General features: G+C 57.2%; 1 protein-coding gene across 2 annotated transcripts; it reads left to right on the top strand.

Moving 5' to 3' along the window:
• The first annotated feature begins 3,200 nt into the window (after window positions 1-3,200).
• On the top strand, window positions 3,201-11,638 carry GPAT4 (glycerol-3-phosphate acyltransferase 4). Of its 2 annotated transcripts, XR_012831789.1 has the most exons (13): window positions 3,201-3,692; window positions 6,502-6,571; window positions 6,910-7,207; window positions 7,962-8,036; window positions 8,481-8,570; window positions 8,689-8,782; window positions 9,277-9,392; window positions 9,621-9,676; window positions 10,015-10,100; window positions 10,338-10,466; window positions 10,548-10,627; window positions 10,940-11,140; window positions 11,257-11,292. XR_012831789.1 is itself a non-coding variant. In XM_009484466.2 (12 exons), exons 1-12 carry the CDS (start codon window positions 3,528-3,530, stop codon window positions 11,363-11,365), a joined length of 1,368 nt encoding a protein of 455 aa, XP_009482741.1. In that variant the 5' UTR covers window positions 3,201-3,527; the 3' UTR covers window positions 11,366-11,638. The 2 variants fall into 2 exon arrangements, 1 of the variants encoding a protein (XP_009482741.1); XM_009484466.2 differs by lacking the exon at window positions 10,940-11,140 and having other exon boundaries at window positions 11,257-11,638.
• The last annotated feature ends 5,644 nt before the right edge of the window (window positions 11,639-17,282 follow it).

The following is a 17,282-nucleotide window of genomic DNA, read 5'->3' as shown; positions in this document are numbered from 1 at the left end:
AAGCTTCTTCACTGCCGGCTCCTGCCACAGAGGCTGGAAGCTGCTGCTTGGTGTAACTCCTGCCCGTAGGTTCTTGAGGCGATGCTGTTGCGAGAGAAAGGGAGTGACAAAGGAAGGGCTGTGGCCTGCGGGCCGCATCCATGTCTGTCGGTCACTTCGGGTGGGAGCTGGCCCCGTGAGCTGCGGTGGTCCTGCTGCTGCCCCGTGCGGAGCTACTGGCGCAGGGGCGTGCACCCCGCTGTGCCGGGGGCCTGCGCAGCGCTCGCACTCCCGGGCTGCAGCGGCGGCGTGGCTGGGCCCGCTGTCCTGCCGGCCTCCCGCTGCAGGCGCTGCCGGAGCCGCCGTCCCGAGGAGGGCTCAGCGGGGGGGCGCCGAGCGCGCAGCCTACCGGGCCGGGCAACGCGGGGGGCGGCGGGGGCGCCTGCGATCGTTGGTGCTGTAACGGGGAGTTAATAAAGTGACGGCGCCTCGCGAGTCCTGCCCGTGGCCCCGCCCGTGGCCCTGCCCTGCCCGTGCCCCTGCCCCGCCCGTGGCTCTGCCCGTGGCCCTGCCCCTGCCCTTGCCCTGCCCGTGGCTCTGCCCGTGGCTCTGCCCCTGCCCGTGCCCCTGCCCCGCCCGTGGCTCTGCCCGTGCCCCTGCCCCGCCCGTGGCTCTGCCCCTGCCCCTGCCCGTGGCCCATCCGGTGCGGGCCGCCAGCGCCCTCTGCCGGCGGCGCGGGGCGGCGGTGCGCTCCTGCGGGCGGCGCGCTGACGTCAGCGCGCGGGGCGGGGGCGCGCACGGCACGTGGCGGGGGCGGAGCCGGGGCCCGGCGGCGGTGGCGGCAGGTGAGTGCATGACCGGCCCGGTTCGGGCGGGCCCGGCCCGGCGCCCTCCTCTTCCTCCCCGCTTCCCCGTACGGGCCCCGGGCCGCCATCCCGCGCCGCGCCCGGCGGGGTCGGGGGCGGTTGGGCAGGGCCGGGCCCGCCCGCGGACCGTTAACCGGCGCCCGCCTCGGGGAGCGCGGCCTCCGCGCCGCGGTACGGGCCGCGCCGCAGCGCCCCCCCGCGCCGGCTGTGGGGTGGCCCGGCCCGGCACGGCCCTGCCCACGGCGCGGCTGCGCCGCAGCGCCCCCGCCCCCGGTGCCACAGCCCGGTGCCCGCCGCCCGGCCCGGGGCGGGGCCGGGGCGCCCCTTGCGCCTCCCCGGTACGGCCCGGCACGGTACGGCCCGGCGGGGCTCCCCGCGGAGCTCCCGCTGCTTGGCGCGCACACGCCGAGGCCGAAGGTCGCCGGGCCGGGCCCCGGCCCTGCCCTGATTCGCTGCGCCCGCGGGCCGTGGCCGTGTCCCGGTGGGCCGTGGCCGTGTCCCCGCGGGCCGTGGCCGTGTCCCGGTGCGCCGCGCCGCGCTCCCGGGGAACAAAGCCGAGAGCCGCGCTCGCCGCTGCCCCCGGCCCCGCTGGGGCCGCAGCCCAGCCCTGGGCGCGCTGTGAGGCGTCGCTGCCGGCGGGTGGAAGGGCTTCGCCCGCGGGGGCCGAGCCTGAAGCCGCAGCCCAGAAGCGGGGTGCGATGGCTGTACCCGCCGGGCCGCCGCAGCCGGGTTCTGCCTCCGCCCTGGGGCCTTACAGCGGTGGGCCCGGACGGCCGCGCTGCCCGCCCCGGGGGGAGTCGGCAGCATCGTCCTGGCGTGAGCCCCGGAGGCCGCAGCCAGCAGGCAGGGCTGCCCGCGCTTGCCCGGGGCTCGTCACGCGTGGCTGCTGGCGGTGCGTGGCCTGCCCCGATGGGCCACGGCCGTGCGACACGGCGAAGGAATGCGATAACTGAGCCGCTCTTGGGGCAGTGGCTGCCAGCTCAGGTGGCTGGTCTGACCAGTTTGCCAGCACGAGTCCTGGTTCTGATGGGTGACGGATCTGGCGTAATGGGCAGTTACACGCGTGGCTGTAGAGCTGCCTCTCCCAGGACGTGGTTTATGCAGGCGTGCATGTTCCTTTGAAGCACTGAACAATATTCCTGGTATTACTGGTAGAGCAGTGCTAAGCCAGCAGCTGGAACACACTGTACAGGGGAGCAAGAGGACCTTCCCAGACTGTCCTCTGCTCCTGTGTGCTTGTCGGTTAAATCCCACCCTCAGGTATCCGGAGAGAAGTCTCCCCCGAGCAGACTTGTCGTGCGTACCCGTGGTACGGAGGGCGTCCTCCCCCGGAAGGGCTGTAGTGTCGGGTATTTGACCTTTGACTGGTCCCCGTGCCCCAGCGAGTTCCACTTTGGCTAATCATCAGCAATGATTCTCCTGCTGAGCTGACTTCCTGTCCTGTAAAGCTGCCCCGTGTGACCGGCGGGGGGGGGGGGGGAGATGTGTGTACAGGAGTAGAGGAAGTGATTCCTTCCCAGGAATCTGGGTACCTGGCTGGCTCAGTGCTCTGGGATGCCTCTGAAATGAGAAAGGCGATAAGATCTTTGTCATGAGGAAGGGTTTTCTGTCACTCCATTGGCTCCTTTCCTGTACTTGGGACCTGATTGCAGCATCCTGTGCTCTAGGCGTGGTTCTGGAGGAGTCTGCTCAGTCCGAGGTGTGAATGGTATGAAAATACAGGATGAGTGGCAGCAGGGGGTGATTCCCGAGTCTGTGACAGTACCAGGCTGGAGTGCCAGTCCGAGTCTGCTGTGTCTCAGGAGCTGCTCTGAGTGATGTGACCTCAGCCCAAGCACTGCCTTCCAGGTCTCAGAGCCCACTGTCCCTGGCCTCCTGCCACCCTCTCTTAGTTGACGTCTCTGTGAGCTGCATGACTTGCCTGACTTTGGTTTCTCTTTCCTCCACTAGTGCTGGTGGTATGTGAGTGCCTCATCTGCCAAGAAGCCAACTTGCTGTTTGAAGAGCTTTCCAGGGACACAGGCTTCATTCGTGTCTGTAACGACCCTTCAGCGTGAGTGGATGCCAGGGGCCTCTGGAATTAAACTTGTTCCAGGCGTCATGCAAGGATCTGCGCTAGTGCCTGTGTCCTCACGGAAAGAACAATAATAGCTCCACGTACGGTAGGCTCCTGTAAGTGCCACCTCCCTCGATCTCCTCCAATGCAGGCTCAGGGATGGACTCCACCTTGTCCCTGTGAAGAGACTCTGCATGCTCTCAGCAGCCAGAAGGGGATTCTGCTGCCAGCTTCTTCACAAGCTGCCCCACGGCAGGACTTGCTCAGCGGCGCCTTGGGAGGATACCCGTTCACGCAGTTGTGTCACTGCAGTGCCCACTGCACGCCCATGGAGGAACCTGTGTGCGTGTTCCGTCTTCTTTGAGCTTCTCGGCCCACACTGTCTGAACTCACCTGGGCTCCTGGCAGACTGTTTGCTTGTTTTCCCAACTGCTCTCCCTGCTCCTGTTGCGTTCCCTCTCTCACAGAGCCCAAAAAGGATGTGAACTTTGGAATGGGGTCTGTGAGCAGGCTGTGGACTCGGTGCATGTGTGAGACTGTTGCTGAATAACAGGAGGACTGGTTAATCGCTGCGGGCAGCCTTTCTGTCTGGCTGCAGGGCACCAGCCTTGCCTGGGCCCTTCACCATGTTCCTCCTGCTCCCCTTTGACAGCCTGGTTGTTAATCTCTTGGGGATTTCCATAACTGTCCTCTTCACTCTGCTTCTGGTTTTCATCATTGTGCCAGCAATTTTTGGAGTCTCCTTTGGCATCCGCAAGGTTTACATGAAAACATTATTAAAGATTTTTCAGGTAAGCCATGTTTTCAGAATTTTCTGTGTATTTATAGGGGTCTTGTCAAGTGTGGTCATGCTAGGAGGAGCGGCTTTTGCCCCTCAGCAGAGCATTGCAGATGACTGGGGTGGGAGGTTGGTTTGTTGGTGACGTTTGGGTCATCTCAGCCAAATGCGGTTTACTAGACATCTGTTCATGAGCTGTTTTCTCCCTGTAATTAATCCAGTAAGTCTTCAAGTAAAGTAGTAAGATAGCGTGGCCCGTGAGTATGCGATACTACAGTAGGCTCTGTAGATGTGCTGAGAGAAGCTGCGTGCTTGGATGGGTTAATGTCCCAGGCAAGGCAGTGTGCTGTTACAGTTCGATGTGGGAAGAAGCCAAAAGGGATGTAGGGTGTGATGGGGAGGGATAAGGCTGCAGTCAGCGGGCTGCTCCTCTCCAGCACGTTCGGATGAAGCAAAAGCAGGAGGTAAGGCAGGACTTTCTGTACTGCAAGCCCCAAGTGGTCTGTGGCCAGAACCCAGAGCTCTCGTCACCCTTCTGTCCCAGAGTGCCGCCTGCTTATCTGCTGAGCCCAGCAGCCATGTCTGGACCAGCCTCTGAGGACAATCAGCAGCCCTTGCTGACCCTCTTGGCACAGAGAGGCCAAGTGGAATTTTCCAACCTGGGGTCATACTGTTCCCTTGTCTGCCTTTGGCAGACTAATTTTACGGGCTGTCTCACAGCCAACACCTCTCCTTGAAGCAGGTCCCTGGTGAGACCAGAATTTTTGCCAAACTCCTGGTAGATAAAGCCTATACCACCCTACCCTGGCAGCCTGAGCAAAAGGAAGAGGGGTGCCCTGTGCTTGATAGGGAGGTTTTAGAATCTTAAATGTGGAGTTCAAGCTGCTAAAGGATTTATGGTACAGCAACTGCTGTTTGAACAGGACTGATCTTCCCCGGGAATATCTCTGTACTGGCTGGCTTGGGAAGGCAGCCCTGGTGCTTGCAATGTTCAGCTCTTTAAACTCTGAGTCTTCCCAAAAGCCTGAGGTATGAATGGGAAGACCCTGGGCTTTTTGAGGTGCTTTGTTAACACAGATGTTTGAAGAGCTGACTTCAACTTTAGTGGCTGAACTGGGAGAAAAAATTAGTAAGTTTGGTTTATCTGAAATGGAACTTTTCACCTTGTTTTCTTTTTTTTTCTTTCTTTCTTCAGTTCAGGAACACTTAATCTCAACACCTATTTTGGTGTTTTAATTTTGAAATTATTTTTTTGAAAAGACTTTGAAGTCTATTTCAGCTTTTATCAAACAATCTTTGTGGTGACAAAGAGGAGCACTCTGGCAGAACTGCTCACAGATATGGTGGAAAATGGACTCACTAAGTGTGGTCATTCAGAATTGTATTTTTGGGGAGCGTTATTCACCCACAAGATTTTCCCAGCTCTAGAGGCCTGTGTTGCAGACCTAGCCCGGAGGGGCAGTGCTTGAGTCTGGCAACTGTGGGACACAGCCAGAGCTGAGGGGCCTGGGGTGGCGGCTGTACCTCTCTGTTGGTGGCGAGGGAGACCTGCCTGGTACTTCCCAGGAGGGAGTCTGGGTTTTCTGCTACCGCGGTCAGGACGGAGGCGTGCTGGGCTTGCGAGGAACGCTTTCTCCATGGGCTGCCCAGCTCCTGCTGGGTCAGAGCTTTTCTAACTTCTCCTGGGATGGCAGCGTCTAGACAATCTTCTGCAATCCTGCAGTTCCTTCTGCTGGCAGAGGAGGCTGCTACTGTGGAGCCGGACACTCCATATGCAGTTAGCATTCCCATATTGCTGTCTCCTCATCTGATGCTGGCATGGGCTGAGACCGGGATGCCAGGAGTTCCCAGCGGCTTCCCCTTCTTCACAGATCCCTGGTGGAGCAGCTGGCCTGGAGCAATAAGTACGTTGCACACAAGTCATCCTTTAGAAGGTTGTTGTCCTAACAAGCTTATTCTCCTAACAAGAGTGTGAGGGTGAGAGGGTTATTTGGAGAGCAGGCAGGAAGACGGGCCAGAAATCCAGCCTGCAGTTTTTGCTGGTGCCTTTGAGAATTACCTGAGAGAGATTTCTGTGGATAACAGGTAGTCTGGGCATGGGATTTGGCAGCCAGCTGCCAGGGAGCTGTCTGAGGGTGCTTGCTGTTGCTGTTTTGGACTGACTGGTGAGCTGAGAAGCAGCAGCAGCTGTTAGCTGAATCGGGGAGGGAAGGATCCCATCCCGTCATCAGCCTGATGTTTTTAGGAGCAGCTAGAAAATACAGTCTCTGCTTTGAGCTTGGAAGAAATGAGGTTTGAAAAATACCACCGGTCCCATGATCGGTTTCCCGCACTGTGATGCAGACCACCACAGCAGGATGCACGGTCCATCCAGATTGTGCCGTGGCAACCACATGCCAGGTGCCACACAGCCTACAGGACACAGAGGCTGCAGAAAATCTTGCTGTGCCATCTCACCACTGAGCACTCTTCTTCCCTCTGGCACTCCCTGCTTCCCGCTGGGGCTCTGCTGTGCAGAATGGCACACAGACGTGTGTGCATCACGGCTGTCCTACGCCTGTGCTGGTCACCTCCCCATCAGTCCTCTTGTCCCATTGCAGGCAGATCCCTGCTGTAAAAATGCTCCTCCCAGGCCAGTCTCCACTTCCACCTTGGTTCAGTTGTGTTCATCGGTCTTTCAGTTCTGTACGGAAGCCTCCTGCTTCAGCCCCATCTTCTCCCCTTAACCATGATCTTCCCTGGAAGTTGAGTGTAAAGCAGGGGCAGTATGAAGTGGAGCTACAGGCCTTGCGACTCTAGCTTGTCATGTGTGTCTCTTGCAGTGGGCGACACTGAGAATAGAGCGTGGTGCCAAGGAGAAGAACCATCCATTATACAAGCCCTATGTCAATGGTAAGATCCTGCCCTGCATGGATATGTATGAAGTTCAAAATTCTTCATGGGAGATGGGGTGAATGTGGTGTCTCTGAGCAGCTGAGGTATGCTGGGAAGCCTTTTCCATGGTAGATGGATTGGAGGGATTTATGGGGCGGTCCGTTTCGTGAGGAAGGGGAGGGAAGCACCCAGGGAGTCCTTCATTTCTAGATAGTTGGGAGGACTGGTTTATGCCTGTCTGGACTGGAGAAAGGAAGGGGGCCCTGCGGAGGGCACGCGAGTAAGGGCCCTGGTTCTCAGCTCTCTCCGAGTGGGCTGGTCGCACTTTGCTCAGAGCTGCCTGCTGCATGTTGCAGGTATCATTGCAAAGGAGCCAACATCACTGGAAGAGGAGATCAAGGAGATCCGCCGGAGTGGCAGTGGCAAAGCCCTGGACACCCCTGAGTTTGAGCTGTCAGATATCTTCTATTTCTGCCGCAAAGGCATCGAGACCATCATGGATGATGAAGTGACCAAGAGGTTTTCAGCTGAAGAGCTGGAGTCCTGGAACCTGCTCAGCAGGACCAACTACAACTTCCAGTATATCAGCCTGCGCCTCACTGTACTCTGGGGACTGGGTGTGCTCATCCGCTACTGCTTCCTTCTGCCCCTCAGGTGAGTGCTGCTGCAGGAACCTGCCTGCTGAGATGATGCTGATGGCCTGTTCCCACTGCAGCAAGGGGTCGTGGTTCAGCCCCAGCCAGCGGCTCAGCACCACGCAGCCGCTCGCTCACTCCCCCTGCCCCGATGGGATTGGGGAGAGAATCGGAGGAGTGAGAGTGAGAAACACTCCTGGGGTGAGATAAGAACAGTTTAATAATTGAAATAAAGTAAAATAGTATTGATAATAATAACAATAGAATAATGATAATAGTAACAATAATATACAAAGCAGGTGATGCACAATGCAATCGCTCACCACCCACCGACCGATACCCAGCCAGTTTCCAAGCAGCGATCGCTGCTCCCCGGCCAACCCCCCCAGTTTCCATACTGCCCATGACGCCGTATGGTATGGAATGGCCCTTGGGGCAGTTGGGATCAACTCTTCTGGCTGTGCCCCCTCCCAGCTCCTTGTGCCCCTGGCAGAGCAGGGGAAGCTGGAAAGTCCTTGACTGGCATAAGCAGTGCTGAGCAACAACTAAACCATCAGCGTGTTATCAACATTCTTCTCATCCTAAATCCAAACCACAGCACTGTGCCTGCTACTAGGGAGAAAATTAACTCTATCCCAGCCGAAACCAGGACAGAAGTGCAATGGTCTCCAAGCCCCACAGACCCTGTTCAATGTGATCAGCAGAGACAGGCTACTTGATGAGTAGGGCCTGTGGCCTGGTTTTGCTAGCATGTAGCTTCCCTCTTTCCGCAGGATAGCCCTGGCATTTACTGGCATCAGCTTGTTGGTGACTGGTACTACAGTGGTGGGATATTTGCCAAATGGAAGGTAAGTTCATCTTTGAGGGAAGAGGGGATGGGCAGCCCCTTGTGCAGTTTGACACCTGATTAATCCTGAAGTTTTCCTGCAAGGCCTATCTGTTCTGCCTGCCTACAAACAAGGCAGGTGGTCCTGGCATCTGTAGCTTCTTGGGAACAGACACCGTGTAATTTTAAACAGAAGGCCTAGATGTGAGCCCTAAGTCCGTGGCAGAGCACTCAGCCCTAGGCTCTGAAAGGAATAAGAACAGAAAAGAGCAAAGGCCAAAGTTTAGTTCTCATGAGTTAAGATTCAGTGGTCACAAGCTGACAGCAAAACCCAGGACGAGATGTGTTTCTATGGGAGACGTGAAGTCTCGGTTGGATTTCATGGCCTGGGGCAGCTGGGCTGAGTGGCACCATTACAGGAGAGATTGTAGAACTGGGGGGTCATGGTCTCTATCCTGGGCTGCAGGTATAAGGAGTTCCTGAGCAAGCATGTCCACCTGATGTGTTACCGGATCTGTGTGCGTGCCCTCACAGCCATCATCACCTACCATGACCGGTAAGGAGGCACTGTCTGCTGCAGAGTGTCCCTTCCCACTAGCTGCTCCGTGCCGTGCCTCTTGCAGGCCTCACACTTCATTCCTCTGTCCTCATCTGTACCCTTGTTTTGCATTTAGAGAAAACAGACCCCGAAATGGAGGCATCTGCGTGGCCAATCACACATCTCCCATTGATGTGATCATCCTGGCCAGTGATGGCTACTACGCAATGGTAAGGTCTGCACGCCAGCCCCAGGTCTGCTGCCAGGGCCTGGCCACATGTGCAGTGGGAGCAGCAAGCATTTTGCATGGGACAAGGAGTAGGCAGCGAGAGGCTTTTGAGCATGCAGAACTACTTTTCCCCGCATGACATCGCAGGGCACTCTCAGACCCTGTACAGAGATACCCTGTTGTGTGTGGCTTTCCAGCAAGCTTGGCCTGGGACTCAGAGCACCACGGATCTCTGGGCACTGCTTTGCAAGTAGAGCTCTGGGCTTTCCTATCCATGGCAGAGGAAAGCACTTCCCCAGCTGGACCTCCTGCAATGTGGAAAGCACCTGGGGCTTGCTACTTCTGTCCTTCCAGTCAGAGCCTAGGACTTTTCCTCTCAGCCTTTCCAGGGCAGGGGTAGAAAGATGAACCTTAACTTGGCTGCGAAGCTAGGAGCTGCCTTGGCCTTCCATGTGTCCCCAGGTCTTGTAACTTGTGTTGTCTTGCCCTGTTCAGGTGGGTCAGATCCACGGAGGGCTCATGGGTGTGATACAGAGAGCCATGGTGAAAGCTTGCCCCCACGTCTGGTTTGAACGCTCTGAGGTCAAAGATCGTCACCTCGTCGCCAAAAGGTGTGACAGTTGCTAGCTGCAGGGGGAGGTCTGGAAGCTGGGAAAGGGGGGGAGCTACCCTCTTCCCTTGGGGGAGGACTCTGCCTTGCCTCGTGGGTGCTGGGGGGCTGTGCCACTGTTGCCGCCACCCAGATAGTCCCCAGTGACTGCAGGATAAGGACTGTGCTGTGTGGATTGCTACTGATAGCTTCGGTGCCTTGTGCTAACTGGTGACACTCTTCTGTTCAGGCTCACAGAACATGTCCAGGACAAGAGCAAGCTGCCCATTCTTATCTTTCCAGAAGGTGAGTTGTGGAGCAAGGCCAGACAGGCCCCTGGTGGAGAGAGCACATTGGGGCAGCACCGCATCTCTGTTCCTTCCCTTCTTATGCAGCCAAGGGCCTTTGAGACCCTTCACTAAGACAAAGGGGACATTGCACCTTTAGAGCTGAGTGACCCCAGAATGTGGAAGTCAGATATGCGATGTCCTGGTGACACATCCTGTGCACACAGAGAGCAGGGTTTGGAGTGGGTGTTAGGGGACAGTTGCTGGGTGCCTGCGGACTAGCCATTAGGTGTGTAGCTTAGACTTCTGAACTGACTTGCAGAGGGAACTTGAGAAGATTGTGCTTGCTTCTTACAGGAACCTGCATTAACAACACGTCTGTGATGATGTTCAAAAAGGGGAGTTTTGAAGTTGGAGCCACGGTTTATCCTGTGGCCATCAAGGTATGAGAAGGCAAATGTTCTTACAGCACAAGTAGCTCTCTGCGCGAGAGCTCAGTCTTGGCAGCCCAGGCTTGGCACTGCTGGGTCAACAGCCTGGTCTGAGGGCATGGGGCAGCTGAGGTCACTCCATGTAGCGCTCTGCGGGGGCTGGCCCATAGCTGGGCTTGGGGTGGAACTTGGAGCCTCAGGGAGGGTGCAACCACTGCCTGACTTTCATGAGCTCTTCTGCCTCTGTAGTATGACCCGCAGTTTGGAGATGCCTTTTGGAACAGCAGCAAGTATGGCATGGTAACCTACCTCCTTAGGATGATGACCAGCTGGGCCATTGTCTGCAGCGTCTGGTACTTGCCCCCAATGACCAGGCAGGTAAGTAAGCTGAACCTGGCCTGTCTGATCTGCTGCCTGTTTGGCCCTTTGCTCCTGCTGAATGCTGTTGTTTTGCCACAGCCCGAAGAGGACGCTGTCCAGTTTGCCAATCGAGTGAAGTCAGCCATTGCCAGGCAGGGGGGCCTTGTGGATCTGCTCTGGTGAGTCCAGGAAAGCTTTTCTCTTCATGGTGCCAAGGCTCCTTGTTCCTGGGTCCTAGTTTGTGCTTGCGGGCTGTAGAGCTAAGTTTGTGTCTTGCACTGGGCAGAGTAGGCCTATGGAGAAAATGGAGATACATCTTGCCTGTGACCTCCAAAACTGCTCTTCTGTAGCAGGGACCAAAGTCTTTGCTTCTGCTGTGTGTGTTGGGCACGAGGGCTTCGCTGTGTGATTCCAGCTTGCGCTGGGATGCCCTGGTTCTGACTTGATGCTGCTCAGCAAAGTAGGTTGAGCTTGGGAACTTCCTTTTTCAGGCACTGAGATCTTCAGAGCCTGGGAGGCAGAGGGACTCTGCAGGCAGTCTACTGTAGTGGTATCAGAGCAGCTCACACTTCTGACAGAGCTGTCGTGTTGAGCACAGTGCGGGGCCATGGGTGCAGCTTCTGGCAGAGCAAGGTGTGAAAGTAACTCCCCTTGGGGACAGTGGGTCTGCAGTGTGCCCTTGGCAACATAAGGTACAAGTGTAGCTCTCCAGCTGTTGCGGGAGCTCTTACCTGCTCTGAGCAGCCCCAGCTGAAATTTCAGACAGTGCACGCCTGCAGCTCCTCTGATGCTATGACTCTCTCCCCAGGGATGGAGGACTGAAGAGGGAGAAGGTGAAAGATGCATTCAAGGAGGAGCAACAGAAACTCTACAGCAAAATGATTGTAGGCAACCATGAAGACCGGAGTCGCTCCTGAGCCCTCTGCCTTCAGCACTGTTACTGGGCCTAGCCAGAGCCCTCTGCCTCCAGCACGAGCCAGGGCTTGTCTGAAGCAGCTCCGAATCTTTGGACTTTGGCTACTCCAGAGCTGCTTGGACTTGCTCCTTCATCCTCTGGCTGTTCTTTCCCGGAGGCACTATTACTGCCTGTTACGGCCTGTTTAGGCCCTGGGCAGCTCTCGGCAAAGATGCCTTCTACTGTTACGGTGAAGCCCCTTGCAGGGGCAATATTAAACGAAACACTTATGGTGTCATATGCTTCCATATGGTGTTTACAGGCCCAGGGGGAGGACTGGTGTGTTGATGTGCATGTGTGTCAGTCACAAGTCTCCCACGGCACAGAAGCTGGTGAGCTGCGCTGAAATTAGCTGCCTTGACAACCAAGGGAGTCTTCATGAGCCTGTGCGTCTCACATCTGCAGCGTAAACCCCTTAGGAGCAGTAGGTCGTCTCTCAGGCCATTTCCAGCTTTACTTCCAGAAGGAGAAACCTTTCCTTTTCCTTTTGCCACTCTCCTGTCATAGCCTGACCCAGACCATTGCTTCTCCAGCCCCTGAGTAACAGCCTCTTTGCTGGGGTTCCTCAAGCGGTGAGTGAGGGTCATCCTCCTTGGAAGCCTCCCTCTATCCCCTGAAACTGCGAGTTGCCAGGCAGTTGTCACTGGCGTGGCTGGTGGGGCTCTTAAGGAATCTGTATGTGCTATGGTGGGAGCCTAGGGTGGGTAGGAGAGTCTGAGACCCCATGGCTGGGGCAGGAGATCCCCTTTCAGATGTGTCCCGAGGCAAACGCGGTCTGATCCTGTTATGCACCAGCTTGTTGCAAGGAAGCTGAAATCTTGTGCTGGAGGCGGTGCACCTTTCCCTTTCAGCTCTGCAAGGAAATTCAGTAAACTTGCATTTGAGCATTCATCCCGTGTACTTTCTAATGTTCCTTATGTTCCTACAAACTTTCATTGGGTCCCCTGCTTGCTCTTACAAGCAAATGCTGTTTCACTGCTGCCTGCAGAAGCCTGCTTGCATTTGGCAATACTGAAGTGCCTCCCTTGCACCCCAAGTGGTGTCTGTTGGGGGAGGGTGTCTGCTATCCCCCAGGTCAGGACAGCTATTCTGTGTAAGTGCCCGTACATTTGAATTTCCGTGCACTAGCTACCAACATGGATTCAAGGTAGTTTACTTCCTGCTTGGTTTTATTTGGGTAAAACACCATTATATCGAGAGAGAGACAGAGAAAAGAAAGCAACAGAAGAAGAGTCCAGAAAGTCCCCTAGCCTTTCCCAAGAGACATAATGCACATACTGTCACTTAGATTATTCAGTGTGCATGGTCTCCCTGAGTCACATTCAGTGGCTTCAGAACCCTTCTTCCAGGTCAGTCGCCTTTACCTGCGCCAGATAATGTGCAAGCGGAGTACGCACAACTCGTCCTCATAGTTGAACCCCATTTTCCTCAGCATGCTATTTTCCATGTACCCCAGGAACATAAACTTACACACAAATAAACTGAAGTGTTCCCAGTACAATACCTGAGAGGGGACAGTCTTCCTCACAGTGATGTAAAGCTACACTTAATAGCATATGATCTGTTAACGTACAGTTACAGGAAATATTTCTATACTGAATCGATTTACCTTTGATGCTTTGTAGCGCTCAAGATATGATCCTTTACAAGTACACACACAGAGACACATTACCTACGCAAACATCGCATTCGGTTATCAGTGAGCTGTTACACGTGGTCGCCATGATCGCCATTGACATCCAGCTCACCAAGAGGAGCCAGGCTGTTCCTGTTTGGTGATGGAGACACCCTTACCGGGCCCACGCTTTTCACGGTTACCCCTATTTCTTATTCTTCTCTTCTGCCCAACTTCAGCTATGGCAATTGGTCTGGGTGGGGGAAGAAAAGCAAAGCTTGGCCTCTTTTCCTTTCCACCTGAGGTAGCAAAAGCAGCTGACGCCAAGCAGGGCAATGCTGAAGTGTATTGCTTATGCTCCTGTGCTACTAATAGATGACAAAACTACTGCTTGTTACTAATAGTGGTTCCGTTACCCAAGCTGACCCCTCCTTCACTGGGAGTTTAATATGGCATTAAGGGTCTATTCACCAGCGTTTTGTTCTACCCAAGTTATTAGGTGCAGCACCTAACACCTAATCCTCCATCCGTGTCTGTTAACCGATGGCACTGTTGGTTTGCTACTTTAAAAAAAAAAAAAAAAAAAAAAAAGGAAAGAAAAGAAAAGCACAACCCTTCCCTCCTTGGCAGTTGTTACATTTATGCAGGCTTTTGATAATCATCTTTTAGTTGTACAAAAAATGCTGGCTATACCATATGCCTTGTGGAACTTATCCTGTAGTGTGGCTAAGCTGCAGTTACCAAGCAGGTGTGTGACCCTGTCCTACTTGCCTAGACCATTTAATACAACATTTTACAAGCTGTATTTGCTCCAGTTCCTGCCTGAGCCACGTGCTTGCTCAAAAAGCTATTGGTGACACCCCCTCCCCCCCCCCCCCCCCCCCCCCCCGTAGCCTCTGGCCGGCGGTGATGGCCTCAGCTGGCCCCAGTTTTGCCCAAGGGCACTTTGCTGCGCTGGCCCCCAGGCTTGCAAAGCTTTTCCCTTGCTCAGGTGGCCGTTTGGCCCACGCTTGGGCTGCCTGGCTCCAGAGGGTGCCCAGGCCCCAGAAAGCCATGGGTGCCCAGGCAGTGCCTCTCGTGCTGGGTTCTGTGGGTGCCCCTTCCCCACGTGTTGTGCTGTAGCTGGGGACGTGATACTGGGTGGGGGCTGGTGGCATTGCTGCCTGCATCCCCCCGGCCTGGGAGGGCTCGCCTTTGCCTCGCCCCGGCCAGCAGCACGCTCCCCAGCCCTCACCCACCCAGAGTTCTTGTCTCTGGGGGTGTCCGGGCAGGGGCTGTCCCCGGGGCAGGCCTCACACACCCCAGTGCCTGCAGCAGCAGCCCCGGGCACTCGGCCAGGCTGTGGGTGCCACAACTCTTCTGGCCACAGCTTGCCCACCCACCCCCCCCCCCCCCCCCCCCCCCCGCCCCGGCCCTTGTCACAGATACCACGGTGCCGTGCAGGAGCCCTCCCCTGCCTCCCCAGCTCTGCGGGCCCTCCGACCGCCCCGCGGTGCTCGGGGACCATCCCCAGCAGCCCCGCTGCTGCCAGGATGCGCTGCAGCAGGCCGGGAGCTGGCTGGACAGGTTAGGAGGCACACATCCATCTTTCCTCAGCTCCCCCCTCCCCATGCCCCCAGTCAATACATCTCTCTCCGATGGGAAAGTTAATAAATTTAGCTCTAGATTAAAAGTATCGATCATTTCATTTGTAAGCGATAAATAACTGGGGGGAGCGCTGGGCGGCCCACGGGGTAGGGGCTGCCGGCTCCGGCTGCAGCAGCCATGCAGCCCACTGGGGCTGGGGGCCCTCATATGCATTCTGCCCGGATGCTGGCATTGATTTGCTATTAGTCTCCCCGCACCACCCAGTAGCACATCATTCCCAGAGCCGCTATTAATGGTCTTTTGATAAATAATCACTTGTAAGTCAATAAATTTTTATTAAACAGTGTGGCGCTTTGATTTATGAAAATCTGACGGGGTTTGTCTGGGAGAAAAGGGATGCAGAATTGAAGCGGAGCTGCTATCCATCTGCCTGCCAGGCTCGCACCCACACGCCCCCGGAGAAGCCGGCCCGAAGTGCTGCCGTGCGCTCTGCAGGCGCCCTGCCCGCACGCCCCAGGGCTGCCCAGCCTCAGGCCCCGGCCATGGGACACGAGGCCGGTTTGGGAGGGCAGAGCTGGCGCTCACCCTTGGCCAGGCTCCGTGTGCCCTGTTGAGACCCCAGTGCTGGCGGGGGACTGCTCTGCCGCAGCAGCCGCAGCCAGTGGCCGGTGCTGCCTGTGTGGGAAGCGGGACCATGGGACCAGCGGCGGCAGAGCGGGCAGGAGGGGAGCGCAGTCCTGGCCACCGCCCCGGGGCCCTGCGCAGAGCGGCGCTGCGCGGGGGGCCTGTCCACCTGCGGGGATGCATGGGGCAGCCAGGCTGCGGCTGCGATTTGTCACTCTCCCTGGCTGCAGCAGGCCGCAGGCCCTTTGCCACCTGCTTTATTTGTCTCCCAGCCCTGACGTGGCATCAGACAGGTGTTAAACTACTTAATCACTTTAAAATTGTTTTAATTTTCTGTTTTGTATTGATCTCCACAGCACCAATTAATCAGCTCACTGGACCAGGCAGTTAGTACATTAAAAATTGTCAGCCACGCTGGGCAGCTTAGAAAATGTCAAAAAAATATCCCGAGAGCAGCCCTGCACTTCTCCCGCTGTGCGGAGCCTGCTCCTGCTGAGCGCTGGCCGTGCCCATGGACAGTGACGTGGCTCTCCAAGCCCTGCCACGGGGCCAGGATGCATGGGGCTCGCAGCCTCTGCTCTACCCTGTGCACCAGGCTGTCCGTGGGTCCTGGCCTCCCACTCCTTGCAAAGGGTCCATCAGCTCTGCCACCCACTGGCATTTGTCCCATCACGGCAGCAGAGGGGCTGCACAGCTGAGGGGGGAGCGTTATGAGCCCCACCTTGGCTGCAGGGCTGGACAGAGACCTATGGGGGAGAGGAGTCTTCCCTAAGCCCTGGGAGAGTGCTGCTGCGCCATCAGGGCTCCTTGCAAAGTGCCCCCAGCCCAGCACAAGGCAGAAAGCAACAGATTGGAGAGGACTTGAAGCCAAATGTGGGCCCTGGGGCGCAGGCAGACAGGTCGTATGGCGATGGTCTGCAGCCCCACACCACGAGGCTGGTGCTGGGGGCCACTGCAAAGCCCCAGTCCTTCAGGGGCTTTGGCCATCCCCAGGGGTGGACTTGGCCACCAGCCTGTCCTTGGATGCTGCCTGCAGCTGCAGGGGAGGGCAGCTTGGGTTGTAGCCCCCTGCACCTCCTCCGTGCCAAGCTGCTAAATCAGTGTACAATGGGCCAGCAGCACCTTATCTCCTATCGATTTCCTCCCAACACACAGCCGGTCTGTTTGCTCACACCTGGCTGGCACTTTGCTTGCTCTTGGCTGAACAACTGCCAAGTTTGCCAGGCCACCAGCAGTGTGCCTGTGCCAGCAGCAGTCCCTTGGGCAGCCTGAGCGGATGGGGACAGGCAGCCCTGTGCGGCACCCACTGTCGGTGTGCGAGGGCTGAGCCATGGGGAGCCAGAGCAGGGGGTGTGCAGACCCATGGGCACACACGTGTGTGTGCACACAGCCCCGCTGCGCCGGGGTGCAGCACGGGGGGAAAAGCCCACCGGGTTGGCAGCAAACACACTGGGGCTATTGACGCCACATCAATCCTGCAGCCCTGACAGGTGAATGGGCTCTCACTCACACCGTTAAGATAAATGATATTTATTTGCTGCTAATAGGTTCCAACAAGAGGCCCCAACAAGTGACTTTTGAACCAGCACCTCTTGCTGCTGGTGCACACCCAAACCGGGGAAAACCCTGGGAAACGTCCCCAGGGCTGCCCCGCTCCTGTGGGCTCTTCCTGCCCACACACAGCACCACAGCCACGGCCCCTTCCCCTGCCTGGCACGCAGCCCCTGCCCCATACATGCGATCCCAGCCCCTCTCCGGCCCAGCCTCACGAGGGCACCCTGGACCGCGCGCCCGCGAAGCAAGCGCTGGGACTTGGCTGGGGCTGGGACCTTTATTTCATCAATGCCGACAGCACGGCCGCACCTGACACTGCCCACGCGTGCTGCTCCCAGCCCTGTGAGCCGCCATCCCTAGGCAGCAGCCACCAGGAAGGGGGCGGCAGCCGCCCCATGCCCACAGCCGGGCATCTGCGGGGGGTCACCCCCCTGGCAGGAAGCGGGCGGGCGGCCGGGCCGGGCGCCCCATGGCCCAGAGGGGCGGGCTGTGCCCACGC

The sequence above is a fragment of the Pelecanus crispus genome, chromosome 21, assembly GCF_030463565.1.
Source record: "Pelecanus crispus isolate bPelCri1 chromosome 21, bPelCri1.pri, whole genome shotgun sequence".
In the NCBI taxonomy this organism is placed as follows: domain Eukaryota; kingdom Metazoa; phylum Chordata; class Aves; order Pelecaniformes; family Pelecanidae; genus Pelecanus; species Pelecanus crispus.
The sequence above is the reverse complement of the archived record's forward strand: the minus strand, read 5'-3'. Positions and strand labels throughout refer to the sequence as shown.